The 21,129-nt window shown below is 37.5% G+C and overlaps 1 protein-coding gene across 3 annotated transcripts in view; it reads left to right on the top strand.

The window, feature by feature from the left end:
- The window catches only part of CNTRL (centriolin), a 79,954-nt gene that overhangs the window by 6,486 nt on the left and 52,339 nt on the right, over nucleotides 1–21,129 (top strand). For 2 of the 3 annotated variants that reach the window (XM_041762525.1, XM_041762522.1), the window contains exons 2-8: nucleotides 826–1,073; nucleotides 2,920–3,050; nucleotides 6,056–6,186; nucleotides 7,934–8,075; nucleotides 9,946–10,132; nucleotides 14,516–14,709; nucleotides 19,704–19,760. In XM_041762525.1, coding sequence (XP_041618459.1) covers nucleotides 857–1,073; nucleotides 2,920–3,050; nucleotides 6,056–6,186; nucleotides 7,934–8,075; nucleotides 9,946–10,132; nucleotides 14,516–14,709; nucleotides 19,704–19,760 — 1,059 coding nt within the window. In that variant the 5' untranslated portion in view covers nucleotides 826–856. The remainder of the gene's footprint in view (nucleotides 1–825; nucleotides 1,074–2,919; nucleotides 3,051–6,055; nucleotides 6,187–7,933; nucleotides 8,076–9,945; nucleotides 10,133–14,515; nucleotides 14,710–19,703; nucleotides 19,761–21,129) is intronic. The other variant, XM_041762524.1, reaches the window with a different exon arrangement.

Here is a 21,129-nt window from a genome sequence, read left to right as displayed (position 1 = left end):
GAGAAAATGGGAGAGATATGAGGAGCTCTGACATTTAAAGATTGAATAGAGGGGGATTCCTGGGTGGCGCAGCGGTTTGGCGCCTGCCTTTGGCCCAGGGCGCGATCCTGGAGACCCGAGATCGAATCCCACGTCGGGCTCCTGGTGCATGGCGCCTGCTTCTCCCTCTGCCTATGTCTCTGCCTCTCTCTCTCTCTCTGTGTGACTATCATAAATAAAATAAAAAAATAAATAAAATAAAGATTGAATAGACGACTGTGAGCCAGCAAAGGAAGCCAAAGAGTGGCCACGGAGGCAGGAGGATACCAGGAGAATGTGGTGTCCCAGAGCAAAAAAGAAACTTCATCAAGGAGGGAGTACTCGTCATTATTAAACATTGCTGGTCGCCAAACATTTCCAGCTTCCTACATTCCAAGACCCTTTGTGGGTATGAGAAGTGTTGTGATTAGTTTGGTCCAATAGAGAAGAGAAATGACAGGTCAGACTTCTGGCTGGAGCAGGTATCAAACAAACCAGGACCCTCTGGAAGTCTCTTTTCCCACTGAAAAGTGATCAGTGTTTGAAGCAGTATCTGCTCCCATCAGCTTGGAATAGTATGCTTTCTAGCATGTATAACCTCTGAGTTTATAACTTTGTCATCTTCAAAACTCTGGAAATCGGACCCTTTGGCTGGTTTATTTGTTAGCGCATGCGTCTCTTCATCTCAGGGTCATGAGTTCAAGCCCCACTTTGGGCACAGAACTTTAAAAAAATTCTAGAAGTAGATTAATAGTTTCGAGAGCTCTAAAAAATTAACCTTGTTAAATATGCTGAAAACTTTTACAGGTTTTGATGGACATCTGGTCGTATTCTTGCCATGAAGAAAGGTTCTCAGCAAAAGTTTTCGAAAGCAAAGATGCCACCATCATCTCACTCTCCTAGTCCACCATCCCTTACGTCCAATATGAGATCTAGGTCACTTTCGCCTCTAAGTGGATCTGAGACTCTGCCTTTTCATTTTGGAGGACCGTGGCACGAGCAAGTTGAGATTACAGATGAAAGCACAGTGGTTTTAGACTACCAAGACCATAAAGGTAATGCTTTTTACTTTTATTTATTTATTTTAAAAAATATTTTATTTATTTATTCACGAGAGACAGAGAGAGGCAGGGTCCGTGCGGGGAGCCCGATGCAGGACTTGATCCGGGACTCCAGGATCCTGCCCTGGGCCGAAGGCAGGCGCTAAACCGCTGGGCCCCCCAGGGGTCCCCAAGGTAATGCTTTTTAATCTAAGAGTTTGAACACATACTCTTAAGTAGAGATGGAAAATTACCAAACTTATATTTCTGGTCCAAGTGAAATACATATCTTCATACTAACATGACTTATTGTTTATACCAACAGAAAGTGTATCAAGACTGTGGAGTTTGAAGGCTTCTGGTGAGGATGAAGCTGTCTGAAAGGGTTAGGAGAAGGGTTTCCAGAAAGAGGAAGCTTTATTTCTTGTGGTGCCTTTAAGAGTGCCTTAAAGCCCATATGCCAAATTTACCATCATCCTTGGTTAGAGGAAAAGCATATCTATTCACTTCAGAGTGGAGTACCTTAATTCAGTACAAAAATGTTATCCACCCCTGGGCTATTCCAGTCTGCTTATCAGCAAATTGTTTATCATGTCCCCGTAAGGGACATGTCTATGTTCTACCAAGGTTTTGTTTTTATTTTTTTCTTAAAAGCAGTCTGTTAGTGTGGGAATCTGTTTTCAGAAATGTGTTATTTTTTTCTAAGAGACTATTTAACATGACTGTGAATGAAAACTATGTGATTTCTTTGTGCAGTCATAAAATCACAGCTACCTGTCTGATCAGTTTTTACTCATCAAGAGTTGAGTTTAGACTATACTTTTGCTGCCCTTTGGTACGTTGCTGACTCTAATTTCATTAATATTTTAGAATATTAGTAATTTTCTTTCCTAGAATTGCTCAAATTAAAGGAAAAAAATCATTTTATTTTGAACCAAAATAAATGTAATATTAACTTATTATAAATAATCATTGGGAATCTTTGTTGTACAGCCTGGAACTGAACCCAGCATTAATTGTTTTCTGACTCATAATTAAAAGTATGAGTTTTACCAAAAAAAAAAAAAAAAAAAAAAGTATGAGTTTTGGATTCATCTGCCAGGGTTCAAGTCCTTGATTTGCATATCATTAGCCACGAGATCTTGGGCAAACTATTATAATTTTTTTAAATAAATGGGAATAGTAATTTCTATTTAAAAGGTTTGTCATACAAATTAAATTTTATAAATATAAAATATTTTATAATAAATAATTATGAAGTATAACTTATTGACCTTATTATATATGTTTGTAGTTATTACTATGATATAATGCTGTTTATTTATTTTTTTTTTATTTTTTATTTTTTTATTTATGATAGTCACAGAGAGAGAGAGAGAGGCAGAGACACAGGCGGAGGGAGAAGCAGGCTCCATGCACCGGGAGCCCGATGTGGGACTCGATCCCGGGTCTCCAGGATCGCGCCCTGGGCCAAAGACAGGCACCAAACCGCTGCGCCACCCAGGGATCCCATATAATGCTGTTTAAAGTAGGATATTACTAAAACATCTCAGTTAGAACTAACCAGCTGTTTTTATATTTGCATGGCTTAAAAGAAATTTTTTTTTAAGATTTTATTTATTTATTCATGAGAGACACAGAGAGAGAGGCAGAGACACAGGCAGAGGGAGAAGCAGGCTCTATGCAGGGAGCCCGACGTGGGACTCGATCCCGGGTCTCCAGGATCACACCCTGGGCTGCAGGCGGCGCCAAACCGCTGCGCCATAGGGGCTTCCCATTGTTTTTTCTTATGTAACATAAAAGAATGCATTTCTCAGAGATGTCCTTTTCTACTGATGATGATCTGTTTCTGTAATTTCAGAAGCTGATTCACATGCAGGAGTCCGATATATTACAGAGGCCCTTGTTAGAAAACTTACTAAACAGGACAATTTGGCCTTGGTAAAATCTCTGAACCTTTCACTTGCTAAAGGTGGTGGCAAGAAATTCAGGGTAGGTTACAAGCATTGTCTTTAATTTTTCTGTGTTTGAAACTTAAAATTAAAAGATTGTATTAGATTTACAGTAGCATCTCATCCTAATGTCACCTAATTTGTAGCAGAGCTTGTATTGTTTCCAGAGAAAGTTCTATTATCAGAAGTATGCCATCTTCACATTCATAAGCGCCTATTCTATACATTGTTGGATTCTTTCTAGAGATGGAGTTGGCAAACTGCCAAAGGCAGCGCTACACCCCTGAGCCACCTGGGCTGTCCAGAAGGTTGAAGATTTAATGAAACCAAAACAAAGCCCACAAAAATATGATAGAAGCATTAGGAAAGAATATAGGAGAATATATTTTAGAATCTTAGAGTTGGGAGGGCCCTTTAAGCAAGCACCAACTCTAATACCACAAAGAAAAATATTGACAGACTAGTGTACATAAAGATTAAAAAGTGTTTAATGAAAGATATCTTTTAAAATGTAAAAAGAAAAACAACAAACTGGCAGGGAGTGTTTTACATATAATAACAATACCCATATAATATAAAGAGCCTTGACAGTTCAGACAGCTCAATGGAAAATGTGCAAAGGATATGAACAGGGTTGTTCACAAAAGTGTTGTAAATGGCTAATGATAACATGAAAGTATGTTCAACCTCATTAATGTAAAAAATATGAAATCAGTAGTTTGATATAATTTTCATTCTTGTACGTCTAATGGAGAAGAATTAAAAGGATTATTTCAGTGTTCAGAAAGGTGTGGGAAGTATTATCATATTGTCTTAGTGGGACATATATATTGCTCCTGCATTTTAGAAAGACAGTTTGGTAGCATTTATCCAAATTTCAAGTGTACTTATTTGATCCAGCAATTGAGTTTATACTTACTGAATTTATACTTACCAACCTAGATGTTCTACTCCTTGATGTCTGTTCTAATGATATTACATGTACCTAGAAGTGTCTGTATAGTTATATTTATTATGCATTATTTAAAATAGAAAAATTGGAAGTAACCAAATGTCTGTCAATAGGGGATCAGTTAAATAAATTATGATGCTGTAGACCATGAAATACTATTAAGTTTCTTAAAAAAGATAAGTAGAGCTCTATGTATAAATGTGGGACAATGTCCACGGTATATTTAACGATAAAAGTTCTAAAACATTTTGTATAGTAAGGTCTAAAAATTCTGTTTTTCTATACATGTATGTGGATATAAACAAGATACAGATGCTTATATGTCAGCCTCTTAACATTGGTTACCTTTGATCAGTGGTATTTTTTTTTTTTTTTTACAGGGGTTTGGAGACCTGATGAAAAGAGCTTCTTATGTTTTGTTTGAAATTTCTGTTAGAATATATTTATGTCTTGTGTAATTAAAAAAGGAAAAAGTAGACATTCTAGAGTTTACAAGTTGCAAAAATGAAATCAAAGTAGTAAATATTTTACTGTGGTTATATACGCCAGGTTATATACGCCAGGCGTTATGTTAAGCTGTAGGAATATATACAGGTAAATAAGCTTAGTTTCTGATCTCTGGGAACGTAGAGCTTCCTAGAGGAATTCCTGGGATTAAGAGGATAAATAGTGAGGGGGAATTAGAGAGGGAGTGAAAGCACACACAGGAGAGGCATATACAATGAAAAAATCTGAAGGGGTTATTAAAACAGAAGATCTAAGAGTATGATGAATGGAGGCCAAAGGAGGGAGAATTTCAAGCAGAAATGGATGATATAAAATGTCACAGAACCACTAAGTAGGATGAAAATTTAGAAGTTGTTTGGATTTGGCAGTTAAAAAAGCCTTTCTTTCTATTTCACAAACCAAATTCAATCTTCTAGGGCCTTTGTATTTTTCTTCTCTGCCTGTTATTCCCTGCCTCTAGGTGTTCACACAGCTGGCTTGTTATTTAGGTCTCAGCTCAGTGTACTTCCTCTGGGAGGTCTTCTCTTACCACCCAGTTGCAATTGGCTACCTTCTCAGTGACTCTCAGTCTTTCCATTAATAAATATTTATTCAGTGCCTGCCATATGCCAGGCATATGTGCTTACACAGTGGACACAGCAGACAAATCTGCCCTCTGGGTGCCTTGCATGCAGTCACATCATGTTATCTTTATTTTCTTGTTGGTACACTTCAGCGTCTGAAAATGTTGATTTACTGGCTTTCTCTGTGAATGAAAACAAGAACCTTGGTTTCCTCATTCAACAATATATTTCTAGTACCTGGAACAGCTCTTGGCACATAATCTGTGTTTGATAAATATTTGTGGGATGGATGGATGAATGGCAATCTTGGAGAGAACAATTTGAATACATAGTAAAAGCAGAAGATATTTTGCCTTCCCAATAGAATAAATGGAAGGCAGAATGAGCAAATGTATACAACTTTTATGAGAACGTGGCCACAAATAAAGGAGCTAAAATGAGAATTTGGTAGGAAAACAGATTCAGTGCTTGGTGATTTGTTGTATACAGAGGAGACTGAGGAGACTGAACCTGTTGAACAAAGGCTCCTATAGCAGGGGCTTGTCTAGTTCACTGCTATCTATTGCCTAGTGCTGCATCTGGTATGTAGTAAGTGCTTAATGGGTATCTATTGAGTAATGACTTTTTAAACTTGAGGGGAAGATCCAGGAGAGAAAGAGATTAAAGATTCAAGAGCCTGGCGAGAGGAGGTAGATGAGGTCATACAAGAGCATAAGTGCCAGCTGAACTTTGAAGAAGGAAGGAGAGGAGGGGGAGGCATAGAAAAGTTGAAGTGGAGGAAAAGTTGAGGTGGAATTCTTGTTGGATAATCTGATTTTCTTGATACACAGGAAATGTTATCCACTGAGGGGTGAGGAGAGCTACTATTCCTGGTCAAGGGAAACCCTACCAAGGGACTGTCCAGGAGAGCAGGAAGGGTTATTTTCTGGTGACTGATCAAAACAGCCCCTGATGCACATACATGTTGTACTTTATATCAAGGCATCTGTCATATAAAGTATTTATCCATTTGTTTCCAATTAGTATATCGAAAACTTGGAAAAATGTGTTAAACTTGAAGTACTGAATCTCAGCTATAATCTAATAGGGAAGATTGAGAAAGTGGACAAACTGTTAAAATTACGTGAACTCAACTTATCGTATAACAAAATCCGGTAAGTAAATACTTTTTCAGGTAGCACTGCAAGATTGTCATTGTTAAAGAAGTAGATTAATGCTGCCCACGTTACTGAATTGAAAGTCCTATGAAAGAAACAACAGGCACTTGGATCCTTGATTGCTAGTCAAGCCCTTCACAAATGGTAACTGCTTTCGTGTTTTGGCATTACTAAAGAAAAGAATAATATCTTTCTAGCATTTTTAATAAAGATTTTATTTGTTTATTCACGAGAGACACAGAGGCAGAGACACAGGCAGAGGGAGAAGCAGGCACCTCAAGGGGAGCCTGATGCAGGACTCGATCCCAGGGCCCCGGGATCACGACCTGAGCCAAAGGCAGATGCTCAATCACTGAGCCACCCATGTGTCCCAGTATCTTTCCAGCATCATCAAAGGAAATAACACGAATACCAAATTTTATCCTAATTCCATTTTTGACAGGAATTTTTCAGTCTTTGATCCACTGCCTTATTACATTAAGAAAGTTGACATGAAGCAGTGTTTTAATCATTTTGATCCTAAACATATTTCAATGTATTTTGAACTTATTTGCTTATCCTGATGTTCTTCTTTGCTATAAGAAATACACTCAGTCATGTTTCCACTTCATAATACGTATTACTGTGAGAAATAAAACATAAGCTGACAGTGGCAAAAAAAACCGCACATAGAAAACTTGTTATATAAGGGCGCGTGGGTGGCTCAGTCAGTTAAAAGTGTCTGCCTTGGGCTCAGGTCATGATCTCGGTCCTGGGACCGAGCCCGGCATGGGCTCCCTGCTCGGTGAGGAGTCTCTTCTCCCTCTCCCTCGGTGCCCTGCCCCAACCCAGCTTGTGCTTTCTGTCTTTCGGATAAATGAAATCTTTATAACAAGTTTTCTTTTCATTTCTTTTTTTTTTTTTAACATGATGCAATTATTAAATCTTGAAAATCTTTACATCTGTATACTTTCCCTCCACCTTAGACTCGGTATACGTATTGGCCAAAAAACAAAACCACAAATACTGGCAGAAGCTATAAGAGGGCAAAAAATGAAAGAGGGAAAAGAATCAATCCTTAATACAAAGTTTGTATAAAAAATAATTGATCCTGATAAAAATAATTTCAATAAAATAAAAATGAGAAGAAGCTTGGAAATATTTGTCCATATGGAAAATTTACCAAGGAATTAAACAGACAATTAAATTGGGAAAATATTTCATCAATGAAAATTCATCAATATGAATGATAAATGTTTTATTGATTTAAATATTCTGATTAAAATATATATGTTTATAAATATAGTGTCCTAGTGAGTCCTTCAGTTCAAAATGGCAGCCAAATCCTACTGTCATAGCTAATCTTTTGGTCATGACTTAAGGTAATAAGATCTCTCTTGTGTAGGGCTGTAACATAGGAGTATGTGCTGTTGAGTTTTTCAGCTCTCCCCTGGCTATCCCCCAGGACTCTTCACAGTGGGTAGTGAGAGTGCCATGGATAGACTCTTCTTTTTGGTGTTATAGGATCCTAAAGTCTGATGGTAAGATAGGATTCCTGGACCCAGTAATGAAGAATTGGCAGTTTAGCTGTTCTGGTCAAATTTTTTTTAGCCACTTTTGTTTGGTTCTTGTTTATAAAAAGGGTTAGCAAATTATAATTATGAAAAGTAATTCCACATAAAACCAAGCCTATTTATTCTAAACATACAGTGGAGGGACTCTGTCATTATACTTACTAAATTTGATTTTACCCTTTGGTTTCCAGCAAAATTGAAGGCATAGAAAATTTATATAATCTGCAAAAGCTGAACCTTGCAGGAAATGAAATCGAACATATCCCAGTATGGTTAGGGAAGAAGTTAAAATCTTTGCGAATCCTGAATCTGAAAGGCAACAAGATATCATCGGTAAGTTATTCAAAGTAGCAAGGATTTTTTTTTCTTCAAATTTTTAGACTTGTTGAAAAAAAGATAAAAATCTAAGTCTTTAAAAAATGAGATTTCTTCTTTTAAGATTCTTGGTCCTTTGACCACACATCAAATTCAGACATAACCTCTAGGGACTTTCTAAGGTAATTAAATATAGGCATTTCTGGTTTTGCATGATTCCATGTAACTGAGAGTTGACCTCTTAGGATTTTGCAGCATTTCATTTGAGCCTCAGAAAACTTATTTTATGGAATCAATAAAAGATTATTTTTTGAATACTATCAGGTAGAATCGTCTTTTTCCAGGTTAAGTTGTGTGACCCAAAGTCACACAACTGGTGCCTGAATTCAGGTCCTGAATGCCTGGAACCAAGTTCTTTTTTTGTTTTTTTCAGACTTATGAATTAAGCTTGATTATAGTGTCAGGTGTTATAGGAGGTTAATTACTAGCTCTTTTATTGTAGAGCAATATTGTCATCATGGCTCACATAATCTAATAATTGTGTATGCTTTTCTTTGAAGTATAATTTATTATTATTTTCTGACATACAGTTAGATGATCAATAAGTATTAAGTAAAAACAATTTACTTACATCTATATTGAAATTGAAAAAATCATGCTTAATTTAAGGAACATCAGTCATAAAATAGACAATAAAAGATGTACTTCCTAATATGGGTCTAGACCTGCCTTCCGTGACCTTGGAGAATTCCATTCTCTCTCTAAAACTCATTGTGTAAATTGGAGAAAACAAACCCTTCCCTGCCTTTTTTACAGGGGTGTTCTGGAGCTCAGATAAAATGATAGATGTGAAAATGTTTTAAAGACTACGACGCTAACTCCTTAAACCGTCATCAGGAGAAGTCATTAATAATAAACAACATTTGTTTAATTGCTGTGCAGTTTGCAATATCTGTGGTTTCTTATTTCATCTTTATAAGTCTGGTGAGGTGACCCTGTACCATTTCACTGCAACAGCCCAAGAGCCTCAGAGCCCAAACCCATGTTGCACAGCATCACCTTAGAGCTCTTGGGGCTTATGCTGTGATGGAAAGAGGTAGCCATGAATCTAAAATTTGCTATAAATATTCCTCTAAGTAGTCGATTGTTAGTACTCAGTGTCAACTGATGTTAACAGGAAAATCATTCAATAAATATTTATTACCATTTTAAATTTTTCATGACTTTCTTATCTCAGTTTATATTTGACGTTAGCATCAGTAAGAGATTGATACACATTCACTTGTGAGTGGAGATGTATTTGCACTAGGTATTAGGAGTAGCATTTCTCAACCTTTTAAAATCTGTCTTGGGATAAACATAAAAATCTTCAAAAATGTGAGTATCTCCCTGTATCCTTACTTATTTCTTTTAACTATCAATTATAACTATTATATGAAGATTTGCCACAATCTTTTCAGTAGTCATATTTTTGATGTATTCAATCAGTACAGTGAAAGAATAATAGGTTGAAAGTTAACACAGACTTGAATTCAGATCCTGTTTTGTTCATTTGTAATCTCTGAGCTTTGGGCAGGTTATTTAACTTCTTCGAGCCTCAGTTTTTTTCATCTACAAAATTAAAATGGTGTTTATATCACAGGTTGTTGTGAGGAGTCATAAAAGAAACAATATATGGAAAATGCCTAATACTGCCCTGATACATTATAGATATTCACGTACTCCCATTCTGTTTCTCTTCTCAGAGCACTAGTTTTGGGTAATGGGTTCCTTGAATTGGTTCCTTGCCATATTGCTATCAATTTTCTTAATTTATTATTTCCTTTAGGTGTGTTTTTATTATTTTAAAATTAAATTATACTAATACTAGTGTTATATATCATTTCAGCTCCAAGATGTAAGCAAGTTGAAACCACTTCAAGATTTGACTTCTCTGATCCTACTTGAAAATCCAATTGTGACCCTTCCTCATTATATCCAGTTTACCATTTTTCACCTTCGCTCATTGGAATGTTTGGAAGGTCAGCCAGTAACTAGTCAGGACAGACAAGAAGCTTTTGCGAGATTCAGTTTAGGTAAGGTGACATTTAAAAAAAAACTAAATTTGGGTGGGGGAGGAATTTATTTTCAAAAGTTATCCAGAAAAATATATTGAAGTATGAACTTTATAATGCTATTAATTTTTTTTTGGAAAATGACAACATAAATCAATTAACATCAATGTCATTATACAGTAATTATCCATTAACATCGTTAAGAATCAGTAAATATTTATTGAGCACATACTGTGAGCCAGGCACTGTTATCTGGCACTGATGTACAATGGTGAACAAGGCATATGGTAGTGGCCTTCATGCAGCCTGTATTTTAGTGGAAAAGAAAGATCAAAAGCAACCAAACTGAGATAAAATAACAGGAAAACCCCCTTTTGGCAAAGGAATGGCTCTCTGGGAAATGACATATAAGCTGAAGGCATAGGCAGGGAAGGGATTAGCCATGTTAAGAGGGATATTCAGGGAAAAGGGCAGCTAGCACTTTCAGGCTGGAAAGCTGCTAAGAAATTAAGGAACTGAAAAATCAGTATGGGGGTCCTGGGTGGCTTAGTCAGTTAAGAATCTGCCTTCGGCTCAGGTCATTATCTCAGGGTCCGAGGATTGAGTCTCAGGTTGGGCTCCTCAATGAAAGGGGAGCCTGCCTCTCCCTCAGCCCTCCTCCCTGCTCGTTCTCTCTTTCTCTTTCTCTCTCTCTCAAATAAATAAATAAATAAATAAATAAAATCTTTAAAAAAAAAAATAAAACATCAGTATGACTGGAGAATAGCTCAAGAAAAAGTTGGGAAGGCTGGGGGAGGGGCAAGATGACACAGGGCCTTGGGGTTTGGATTTTATTTCAGGTACAATGGGAAGCAAATGATTTTTTTTTTTTTTCGTAAAGATTTTATTTATTTATACACAGAGAGAGGGCAGCCCGGGTATCTCAGCGGTTTAGCGCCGCCTTCAGCCCAGTCCATGATCCTGGAGACCTGGGATGAAGTCCCATGTCAGGCTCCCTGCATGGAGCCGGCTTCTCCCTCTGCCTGTGTCTCTGCCTGTCTCTCTCTTTCTGTGTCTCTAATAAATAAATAAAATCTTAAAAAAAAAATAAATATACACAGAGAGAGAGAGAGGCAGAGACACAAGCAGGCTCCATGTGGGGAGCCTGACGTGGGACTTGATCCCGGGTCCCCAGGAACATGCCCCAGGCTCAAGGCAGCGCTGAACTGCTGAGCCGCTGGGGCTGCCCGCAAATGAGGATTTTTAAGCCGCAATAAGGCACAATCTATTTTATTAAGATTATTTTTAGAGTACTCATCATGATAAGCACTGAGTATTGCATAGAATTGAATCACAATATTGTACAGCTGAAACTAATATAACACTAGGTTAAGTATACTGGAGTTAAAATATTTTTTTAAAGATTATTTTTTATGCAGGATGAAGAATGATTTGAAGGAGGGCAATTGGAGAAAAAAGGGACATGTCTGAAGGCTATTGTGGTAATCTAGGCTAGAAGTGTTGGTGGCCTGTATTTAGATGGCAACAGTTTCTAATGAAGTGGGTAATTCCCAGGCTTCAGGCCTGAGTAAATGGTTGGATTGGTGATATTGTGTATACAAAAGGGAGACTTCAGAATTCTAGGTTTGAATGTCTGTGAGACAACCAAGAAGAGGGTTGGAAATATGAGTCTGGAGTTGAGAGAGATCTGTACTGGAGATATAAATGCGGAGCTTGTCAGCATAACAATGATATTTAATCCCATTGGAATTGATTGGTTCACTCAGGCTGGGGTTGGGAAGAGCAAGGTGAGCCACCTAAGCAGACTGAGAAAGAGAGGCCAAGTAAGGGGAAACCCAGGAAATAGTGGGTTGCAAAAGCCCCGAGAAAATTTCACGAGAGGAAGTGGTCAGCTGTGTTGAGTGTTGCTGAGACATAAAGAAAAAGTAAGATGAGCACAGAGAAGTGCTTTAGATTGGCAGTACATGATGGTCTTGACCAGCACAGTTAAGGAGTGGTTAGGAAAAAATGCTAGATTGTAGATCCAAGAGTGAATCGAGGGGACGCATTTGGGTGAAGGTTTGAAGTTTCCTCCCATGATTTCTCTCTCCTAGTTCCTAATAAGTGAAATTTTAAAAAGAGTTTAAGTTAAAAAAAAAAAAAATCAATAGCTTCCAGACCAGGAAATGGGCAGAAGCAAACGCAGTAAACCTGAAAGCTAATAAAGAGTATTTGAGAGTGGAGTGGAGAGACCATCATGGCTCATTTCTTATCGTCCTTGAAAAGACAAGATGAGGTCAGAGAAAAACAAAAGACTGTCTCTTGATAAGAGGGATACTTTATTAGAAGGGAGCAAAGATTTGTGCAGGTGTGGGAGTTTTGCTTTGGTGGTGGGAAAATGAGAAAGTCCCCATGAGTGAGGTCTTTTCTCAGTGAAATATGAGGTCATCAGCTGAGAAAAAAATGGAAGGAGTATGGGAATTTGAAGACAAAGATGAAGGTCTGAAATAGCTATTTTAGAGTGTTAGGAAATGAATCTGTATGTTCAACCATTTGAAATTGATGTTCGTCTGTTTTGGCTTACAGAAACAGTAGTTTCATATAGTTTGATCCAATCCTTGAGAAATATGGTAAATTTTTATTAGTTTGGATCCCATAACTCAATATTTGTTACCCTGAAGTGAATGTTTTAGAATCTTTAAAAATATAAATAATGCAAAGAAAAGTCATCATATAAATATACTTTTGGGGAAATGTTTAAATTACTTATGATTACTTATGAATCTGAGTATTAATTAGGAGCCTTTAAGGCTCTTGGGATCCATTGGTGAGCCAGACAGATGCAGTTTCTTTTTTTTTTTTTAAAGATGTTATTTATTTATTCATGAGAGACAAAGAGAGGCAGAGACCCAGGCAGAGGGAGAAGCCCGATGTGGGACTTGATCCTGCACCCCCCCCCCCCCCCCCCGCCGTCACGACCTGAGCTGAAGACAGATGCTCAACCGCTGAGCCACTCAGGTGCCCCCAGTCAGATGCAGTCTCTGCTTTTCAAAGCTTTAGTGGGAAAGGCAGATGCCTAGCCACTTGATCACATTTTGTAACTCATTGTATGACGAAGGGCCCAGCAGAGGTACAGGGTGACTTGAATGCATCCCTGGGAAGCATCTCACCTGGGGAGAGGATAGATTCAGGGCAGGATTCTCAAAATATTTTTTCAAAACAAAGACCTGGAGGGTATAAAATAGGCCAGTAGGAGATAGAGGAAGAAAGTTCCAGACAGAAGGTGTGAATAAAAGCCTGCAGGATGGGGCACCTGAGTGGCTCAGTTGGTTAAGCGTCCGACTCTTGGTTTTGGCTCAGGTCATGATCTTGGGGTCCTGAGATGAGCCCTGGGGTCACTGGGCTCTGTGCTCAGCAGGGAGTCTGCTCATCCCTCTCCCTTACCCTCTGCCCCTCCCATACCCCCCCCACTAAAATAAAATCTTTTAAAAAAAGAAAGAAAGAAAATCTGCAGCTGGAGAGGGAATTTGGGACCAAATCATGAAGGTTTTTTTGTGAGTTCTTCATATAAGTTTTGGATCCTATCCTAAACATAGTAGCAGGAAGCCTTTGAAGGATTTTTAAGATAACAAGGTATTTTGCAGACCTGCTTACAGTATCCTTTAAAGTGTAATTACTAATATCAGATAAAATATTACAAGTTTTTTAACAGGAGACCTGGAAAAACCTCATTTATCAACATGCTATTTGAATGAAATGAAATACTTGGAAGTAGTGTTACTTTTTTTTTTTTTTAGATTTATTTATTTATTTGAGAGAGAGAGAGAACATGTAGGCTAGAGGGCCAGGGGCAGGGGTGAGGGCAGAGGGAGAGAATCTTCAAGCTGACTCCCCACTGAATATGGAGCCCGACACCGGGCTTGATCTCATGACCCTGAGATCACGACCTGAGCCAAAACCAAGAGTGGGGCACTTAACCAACTGAGCCACTCAGGCACCCCATAAAGTGTTATCTTTTAATATCGTTTTCTGAATGATATTGCCTTCTTACTTTTTGATATAAATCACTTTCTAGCTCAAGATAGTTTTTTCCCCCCAAAACCACAGTGAATAGTTTTCTTTTTTTCTAAAGATTTTATTTATTCATGAGACACACAGAGAGAGGCAGAGACATAGGCAGAGGGAGAAGCAGACTCCCTGTGGGGAGCCCGATTTGGGACTTGATCCTGGACCCTGGAATCTTGCCCTGGGCTGAAGGTAGACATTCAGCCACGGAGCCATCCAGGTGTCCCTGTGAATAGTTTTCAAAGTAAAATTGTACTTATACTATTCCAAGACTTCTTTTGCTATTATTTGAGAAATAGCCTCACCTTTCTTCAAGTGGAAAGTGTTATGATCAATAAACTCTTAAATTTGCGTTGGCAGATGAGGTAGAAAGACTGGAAAGAGACCTGGAGAAGAAGACAATGGAAACTGAAGAGCTTAGGAGTGAGCAGACAAGGTTCCTTGAGGAAATTAAAAGTCAAGATAAATTGAACAAATCACTGAAAGAGGAGGCCAGACTACAAAAACAGAGCTATGAGGAGCTGGAGAGTAACCTAAACACCAAAAATGAATTGGTAAGCCTGGGTTTCACATTGCTTTGACTGTATTCTTTGGAAATAGAGAATTCTTTGTCCTTGGGTCTAAAAACAAAACTTCTGGACTGTAGAATGGGGCAGGCGTGGTTTAACAGAAATGTGTGCAGAAGTTTCTACAAATTATTGTTGGCTGCACACTGTGGGGCATGGGCCCCCAGGGATGGGTACTGTCTTGGGCTACGTTATGTGAGGCATGGTGTCCAAAATAAAGGAGGACAGTGAAGCCTCACACTGAGGAGCTGCTCAGACTGTCCCTAGATTTTTGTATTTTATTTATAACAACAGCATTGTTGGTAAGGTTATACATTGGCAAAAACTTTTAGAAGGCAAATCGGCAAAATTATCCAAATTTAAAGGGATGTAACCCTATGTTCTACATATTGGAAATATATACTATGCTAATTTAATATATAATTATATACGATACTCTGTAGAAATTGTAGCAAGAATGTATATTATGTGTGTACATATATACACATATACATGGACATTCACCACAATCTTGTTTATATTAGTAAAGTACTGAAAATAGCTCAAACGGGCCTCGTGGATATCCATCTGGTAGAATAATGGTGTTGCTGTTAAAATAAGGTGGAGCCGTATGTCCTGATAGGACGTACGTCTGATCTCTATTGCTCTGTGAAGAAAGCAAGCTGGGAAACAGGGTATCAAGGACGATGCGATATATGTGGCATGGATAATAGTATGCGAGGAAAAACAGTAGATAGGTACCAAACTCTTGACAGTAGTTATTTCTGGGGAGCGGATTATAAAGCACTTTGATTTTTTTTTTTTTAAAGATTTTATTTATTTATTCCTGAGACACACAGAGAAAGGCAGAGGGAGAAGCAGGCTCCCTGTGGGGAGCCTGATGCAGTACTCAATCCTGGGACCCTGGGTCATGGCTTGGTATTTTTTAAATACACACACACACACACACACACACACACACACACACTCTCTAGAAAAAGAAATGGCAAATAGAAATACAACAAAACAATGTTTTACTTAGTAATAAAGAAATTTCTAGGGGTACCTGAGTGGTTCTGTCAGTTGAGCATCCGACTCTAGATTTCTGCTCAGGTCATGATCTCAGGGTCCTGAGATGGAGCTCCATGCTCACTGCTTAGGATTGTGTCTCTGCTCTGCGCACGCCCCCCTCCTCCTGCTGTCTATTTAAAAAAAAAAAAAAAAAAAGGAAATTTTTTTTTTTAACTTGGTTCTTATTTTTGTATATTTCTGAACCTGAGATCATATTCTCTCTGTAATTTTGTATTCAGCTTTTCATAAACATTTAACTAGGTCATTTAAGAACTTTCGATAAGTATTATTTTTGAAGATGGATATGTAGGGACACTTGGCTGCCTCAGTCCTAGAGCATGCATTCTTTTTTGTTGTTATTTTTATTTCAATTCAGTTAATTAACATATCATGTATTATTAGTTTCAGAGGTAGAGGTCATTGATTCATCAGGCTTATGTAACACCCAGTGCCCATTACATCACATGCCCTCCTCCATGCCCATCCCCCAGTTACCCCATCCCCCCACTCACCTCCCCAGCAACCCTCAGTTTGTTTCCTATGATTAAGAGTTTCTTATGGTTTGTCTCCCTCTTTGATTTTTGTCTTGTTTTGTTTTTCCCTCTAAAAAGAAATTTCTAATAACTGTCCTGAGACAAATTGTAATAACTCTGGAATGGAATTGCTGTCACTGAAACAGGCATAATAAGCTCAGAGATTAGAGAAAAGATTAAAAAAAAAAAACGTTAGCTAGGGAGATGGACTAAATGACTTAAAATGCCTTTTCAACCCAGAGAATCGGATTCTGTAAAATTGTTGGGTTACTTTCTTTGAAGGAAAAAATAGCTATTGCTCTTCTCTCTCTTTTTTTTTTTTTCTTTTGACAATTCTTTTTCTGATCTGTGCATAACTTAGAGAATTTAATTTCTCATATAACTAATGAAATCCTAGATGGTTCTCTTTCTTTTTGCACCCCTCTCCCCTCAAGATGGGTATTCTGGCTTGATTGACTTGATCTGTTGATAAGAATTGTGCTTTTTTTTTTTTTTAAAGATTTTATTTATTTATTCATGATAGAGAGAGAGAAAGAGAGAGAGAGAGAGAGGCAGAGACACAGGCAGAGGGAGAAGCAGGCTCCATGCACCGGGAGCCTGACGTGGGATTCGATCCCAGGTCTCCAGGATCGCGCCCTGGGCCAAAGGCAGGCGCCAAACCGCTGCGCCACCCAGGGATCCCAAGAATTGTGCTTTAAGTACTTATGTTTTTTAACTAGAAAAAAGTGTCTCCTCCTCTATGTAGCATTGGAAATTGTTACTTGAAATCTGAATACTTAGTGACTATCTTTTTCTCGAGCTCTTCTTTGCCTGAGGAAAAAGATGATTTATACCAGGGGTCATGATGAAAGCCAGGGCAGCTTCCCTAGCCCTATCAGTCAGCTACTCAGAGCATTTGCAGGTTGCTTCATACACCTCTTATTTGAAGGTGGTTTTCAAATATGTCAGCCATATTCTGAAGGCATATTGTATAAGATGTTAATAATCTGATAATTGTCAATAATTATATATAGCACATACTTCTGTTGCTCTCTATTCCATGACTGATGATTAATTAAATCATTAGAAACTTATATGACAGTTTGATTTTAGCAGTGCCCTCTTTGGGCCACCACGTAACATTTGTATGTAAAATACAAATATGGGGCACCTGGCTGGCTAAGTTGGTAGAGTGTACAACTCTTGATCTTGAGTTCATGCCCCATGTTGGGTGTGTGACACCTACTTAAATAATAAATAAAACTTAAAAATAAAATACAAATATAAAAACAGTACTTACTATGGTATCACTTGATACTTGTGAACATTTAATAAATTTTCCTCAGTTTACTAATCTTTTTTTTTATAATATAAAATCCATCTTTGGGATCCCTGGGTGGCGCAGCGGTTTGGCGCCTGCCTTTGGCCCAGGGCGCGATCCTGGAGACCCGGGATCGAATCCCACATCGGGCTCCCGGTGCATGGAGCCTGCTTCTCCCTCTGCCTGTGTCTCTGCCTCTCTCTCTCTCTGCGTGTGACTATCATAAATAAATTAAAAAATTAAAAAAAAATAAAAAAAAAAATAAAATCCATCTTTTATTGTGAAGATAAGAGAACATTGTAATTTCTATATGCAGCCTCCCTGGTACATGTTAGTTAATTCATTGAAAACCTGGACAAAATGTTACATCTTTTGACTTTGTGCTATCCCCAAATTATGGATTATTATAGTTGCTAATTTTCTCTTTTTTCTACTTATAATGTTGATATATTTGTGCTGGGAATAAATGTTTTGTAAATTGTCAACAGTTTTTGCTGGGTTTATTTTCGGTAACTATTTTTGGTTGGAAGACATTGCTCTTTATGTCACTGTTACTTTTATCATTAACCATTTAAAAGCATATTGACATATGAATTCTGCATCTTATTTTTTACAAAATGGCATATGTATCATGGCTCTCTAAGTAAAAAAAAATACCCACATATGCATGCATGCACACATTATACGTACTTATAAATCTTTTTAAATTTTTTCTGTCTATATTGTGTTCCATTTATTTAACCTACTCTTATTGATGAATATTAGGTTGCTTCCACTTTATTAGAAATGATACTACAGAAAAAATTTTTGTAAATATGTATTTCTGCATTCATAGTAGTAATTCCTTGGTATAAATCACTACAAGTTGGGGCACCTGGCTGGCTCAGTCAGTAGGGCATGTGACTCTCAGTCTCAGGGTTGTGAGTTCAAGCCCCACGTTGGTAGAGGTTACCAAAAAAAAAATAATTTTAAAGAAAATCACTACAAATGGAATTACTATGATACTTGCATTTTTAATTTTGGTAAACATTAAGCATATAGCTCCTTTATACTTCTATAGCAGTGAGTGAAAGAGCCCAATTTCCCACTTGAAATTATTTTGAACTTGTAAATAAGTTAGGAAAAAAGTGAAATCTCATTGCTTTAATTTTACTTTTTTTTTAGTTGGACAGCTGATTGTTGCATATGTATTTGTTAGATATTTTATATTCTTTAAATTTTTTAAAATAATTTTTTAATCAGGCTATTTTTAAATTTCAATTCAGTTAATTAACATATGGTATATTATTGGTTTAGAGGTAGAGGTCATTGATTCATCAGGCTTATGTAACACCCAGTGCTCATTCTATCCTGTGCCCTCCTTAATGTCCCTCCCCCAGTTACCCCATTCCCCCATCCCCCACCCCTCCATCAGCCCTCATGTTGTTTTGCCTGTTCTTTCATTATTCCAAAAGAGTATCCTACGTCTCAAAAAGAATTCTGGATCTTATTCTAAAAGCCTACATTTGAAAAACATTTTCCATTATCTTCTCCAGAATATATCTGGTGATAATATCATCTACAGTTATATGATGCTTTCCAGTTTTGTCAAGTAATTCTTCACATAGGAGGTCAATTAACCTGTAAAAGAAATGGGGTAAACTGCATTTTCTATAAAACTTCTGGTGCCATTTAAACTATAATAGTCCCCTCTCTCCTGCCACCAACAGATACTAATTTAATGAACTTTAATGTTAATATTGCTCTTTGTGTTTTCACAAGTTATTTAACTCCTGTTCTTCAGTTTCCTCATTTTTAATATGAGGATCACTTACCTGTCCTGCCAGCCTCATAGAGTTGTGAGGACTAAGTAAGGTAATGAATGTGAAAATAATTTGAATTGAATTAAGCTAAGTGATGGAAGGTGGTAGACCTGTGATATAGTCAATGATGATAAAATGTGTGTCCATATGAGAGAATGGTGCAGGTGCTAATAATAATAACAACATTGTCTTCCTCAGGTAAGTTGTCAGTAAAGAGCAGCTTCTATCTATTACTACAGCTTAACTCTCTAAAGTTCTCCAGGTGATGGACTCTGTTTGCTTTTTTTCTTCTTTTAGCCCTTGTCTTGGTTTCTTGCAGAGCATTTTCTGCCGATTCTTTATTCTTCCTTAAAGGTAGTTCCTTCAGGGCTGAATTGCACACTATGTTTTTCATGGTTTGCATGATAACTTGTGTTACTATGCTTTTGTACATCGTAAGTTTTGAAACTGGCTTGCCTTCTCAAGAAATGTGCTTGTGTGTGTATGTGTAATTTTTTTAATGGATGTGTACATAAGGCAGTAAATTCAAATGTGAGGGAAAGAATTTGTATCATTTTTCTTACTGGTAAATATGCCAACTGCAGTCAACTCTTGATTATCCACAGCTAATACTGTAACTAGCCTACTTTCCAGGCCCTTTGACTCCTAATGTGCTCTCGTTTATGCATTTATGCCACAGACATTTATTGAATGCTTACTGAATGCTAAGCCTAGCACTATAAAAGACACAAAGGTAATTTTGAATTGCACAGAATATATATTATTTGCCTGCAGAGACCAGTCCATATATTGTTCATGGTTCCAGTCACATTTGCCCTTTTTTTGGCCTTACTACTAATAATCTCTGGGAAGGGAAACCTGAGATTAGTTGATGCTGTTAGTTGTGAGTTGCTTTCTTGAGATTTGGCGAAGGCATCAGTGTGGGGAGCTGTGCTGGACACCCTGCAGCAGGACATCAAGGCAGCATCACATAATAGATGGAGTGTTCGATTTGAAACCAGGAGACTTGTAACTGAACTCTGTCTCTTTACTGTAAGCTGTGCAATTGGGCAAGGTATTTAACCTCCTGCTGCAGCTTTTGTCATCTCATAGGGTAAAGATGGTAAAGATCCAGTGAGATAGCACATGTGTGAAAGGCTTAGCACACTCCTGGCATACAGTGAGTACTCGATCAATATTACCTGTCATCCAGGTTAGCATTACTTCCATTTGGACAGATAATCAGGAGATGACTGTAAGCTAAATCATGCACGACTTTGAGTTCCTAGGCCTTGTAAAATGTTCACGTTTGTTTATGTTTTATTCTCAGCTTGCATTTTCATATTAATAAAATTTTTCTGCATGTTTTTTGTCTGGTATCTACTCTCCGATGCTGTAAAAAAAAAAAAAAAAAAGGCAAAAATCACTTAGTGGACCTTTGAAACGAATTCACAGGATTGGCTTAGTAGGAAGGGGGCTGATAGTGATGTTAATAAAATATTTAGCTTATGCCACTAATCTAATATGTAACTTTTGACAAGTCAATTCAACAATCTAGGACTCATTTCTTTATTTTTAATTCAGATAATTAAATTGGATGATCTCTTTTCTTCTAGCTCTAGAAATTTCTAAGAATAAGTAAAAAGTTATAATTATAGTAGAATTACTTTATTAAAAATTTAATATTATATATTGGGATCTGATTGACCTCATTCACATCCTTTATCCTCAATTACAAAGAAGA

The sequence above is a fragment of the Vulpes lagopus genome, chromosome 7 (assembly GCF_018345385.1).
Source record: "Vulpes lagopus strain Blue_001 chromosome 7, ASM1834538v1, whole genome shotgun sequence".
In the NCBI taxonomy this organism is placed as follows: Eukaryota; Metazoa; Chordata; class Mammalia; order Carnivora; family Canidae; genus Vulpes; species Vulpes lagopus.
Note: the sequence above shows the minus strand (reverse complement) of the source record. Positions and strands in the feature narration are given on the sequence as shown.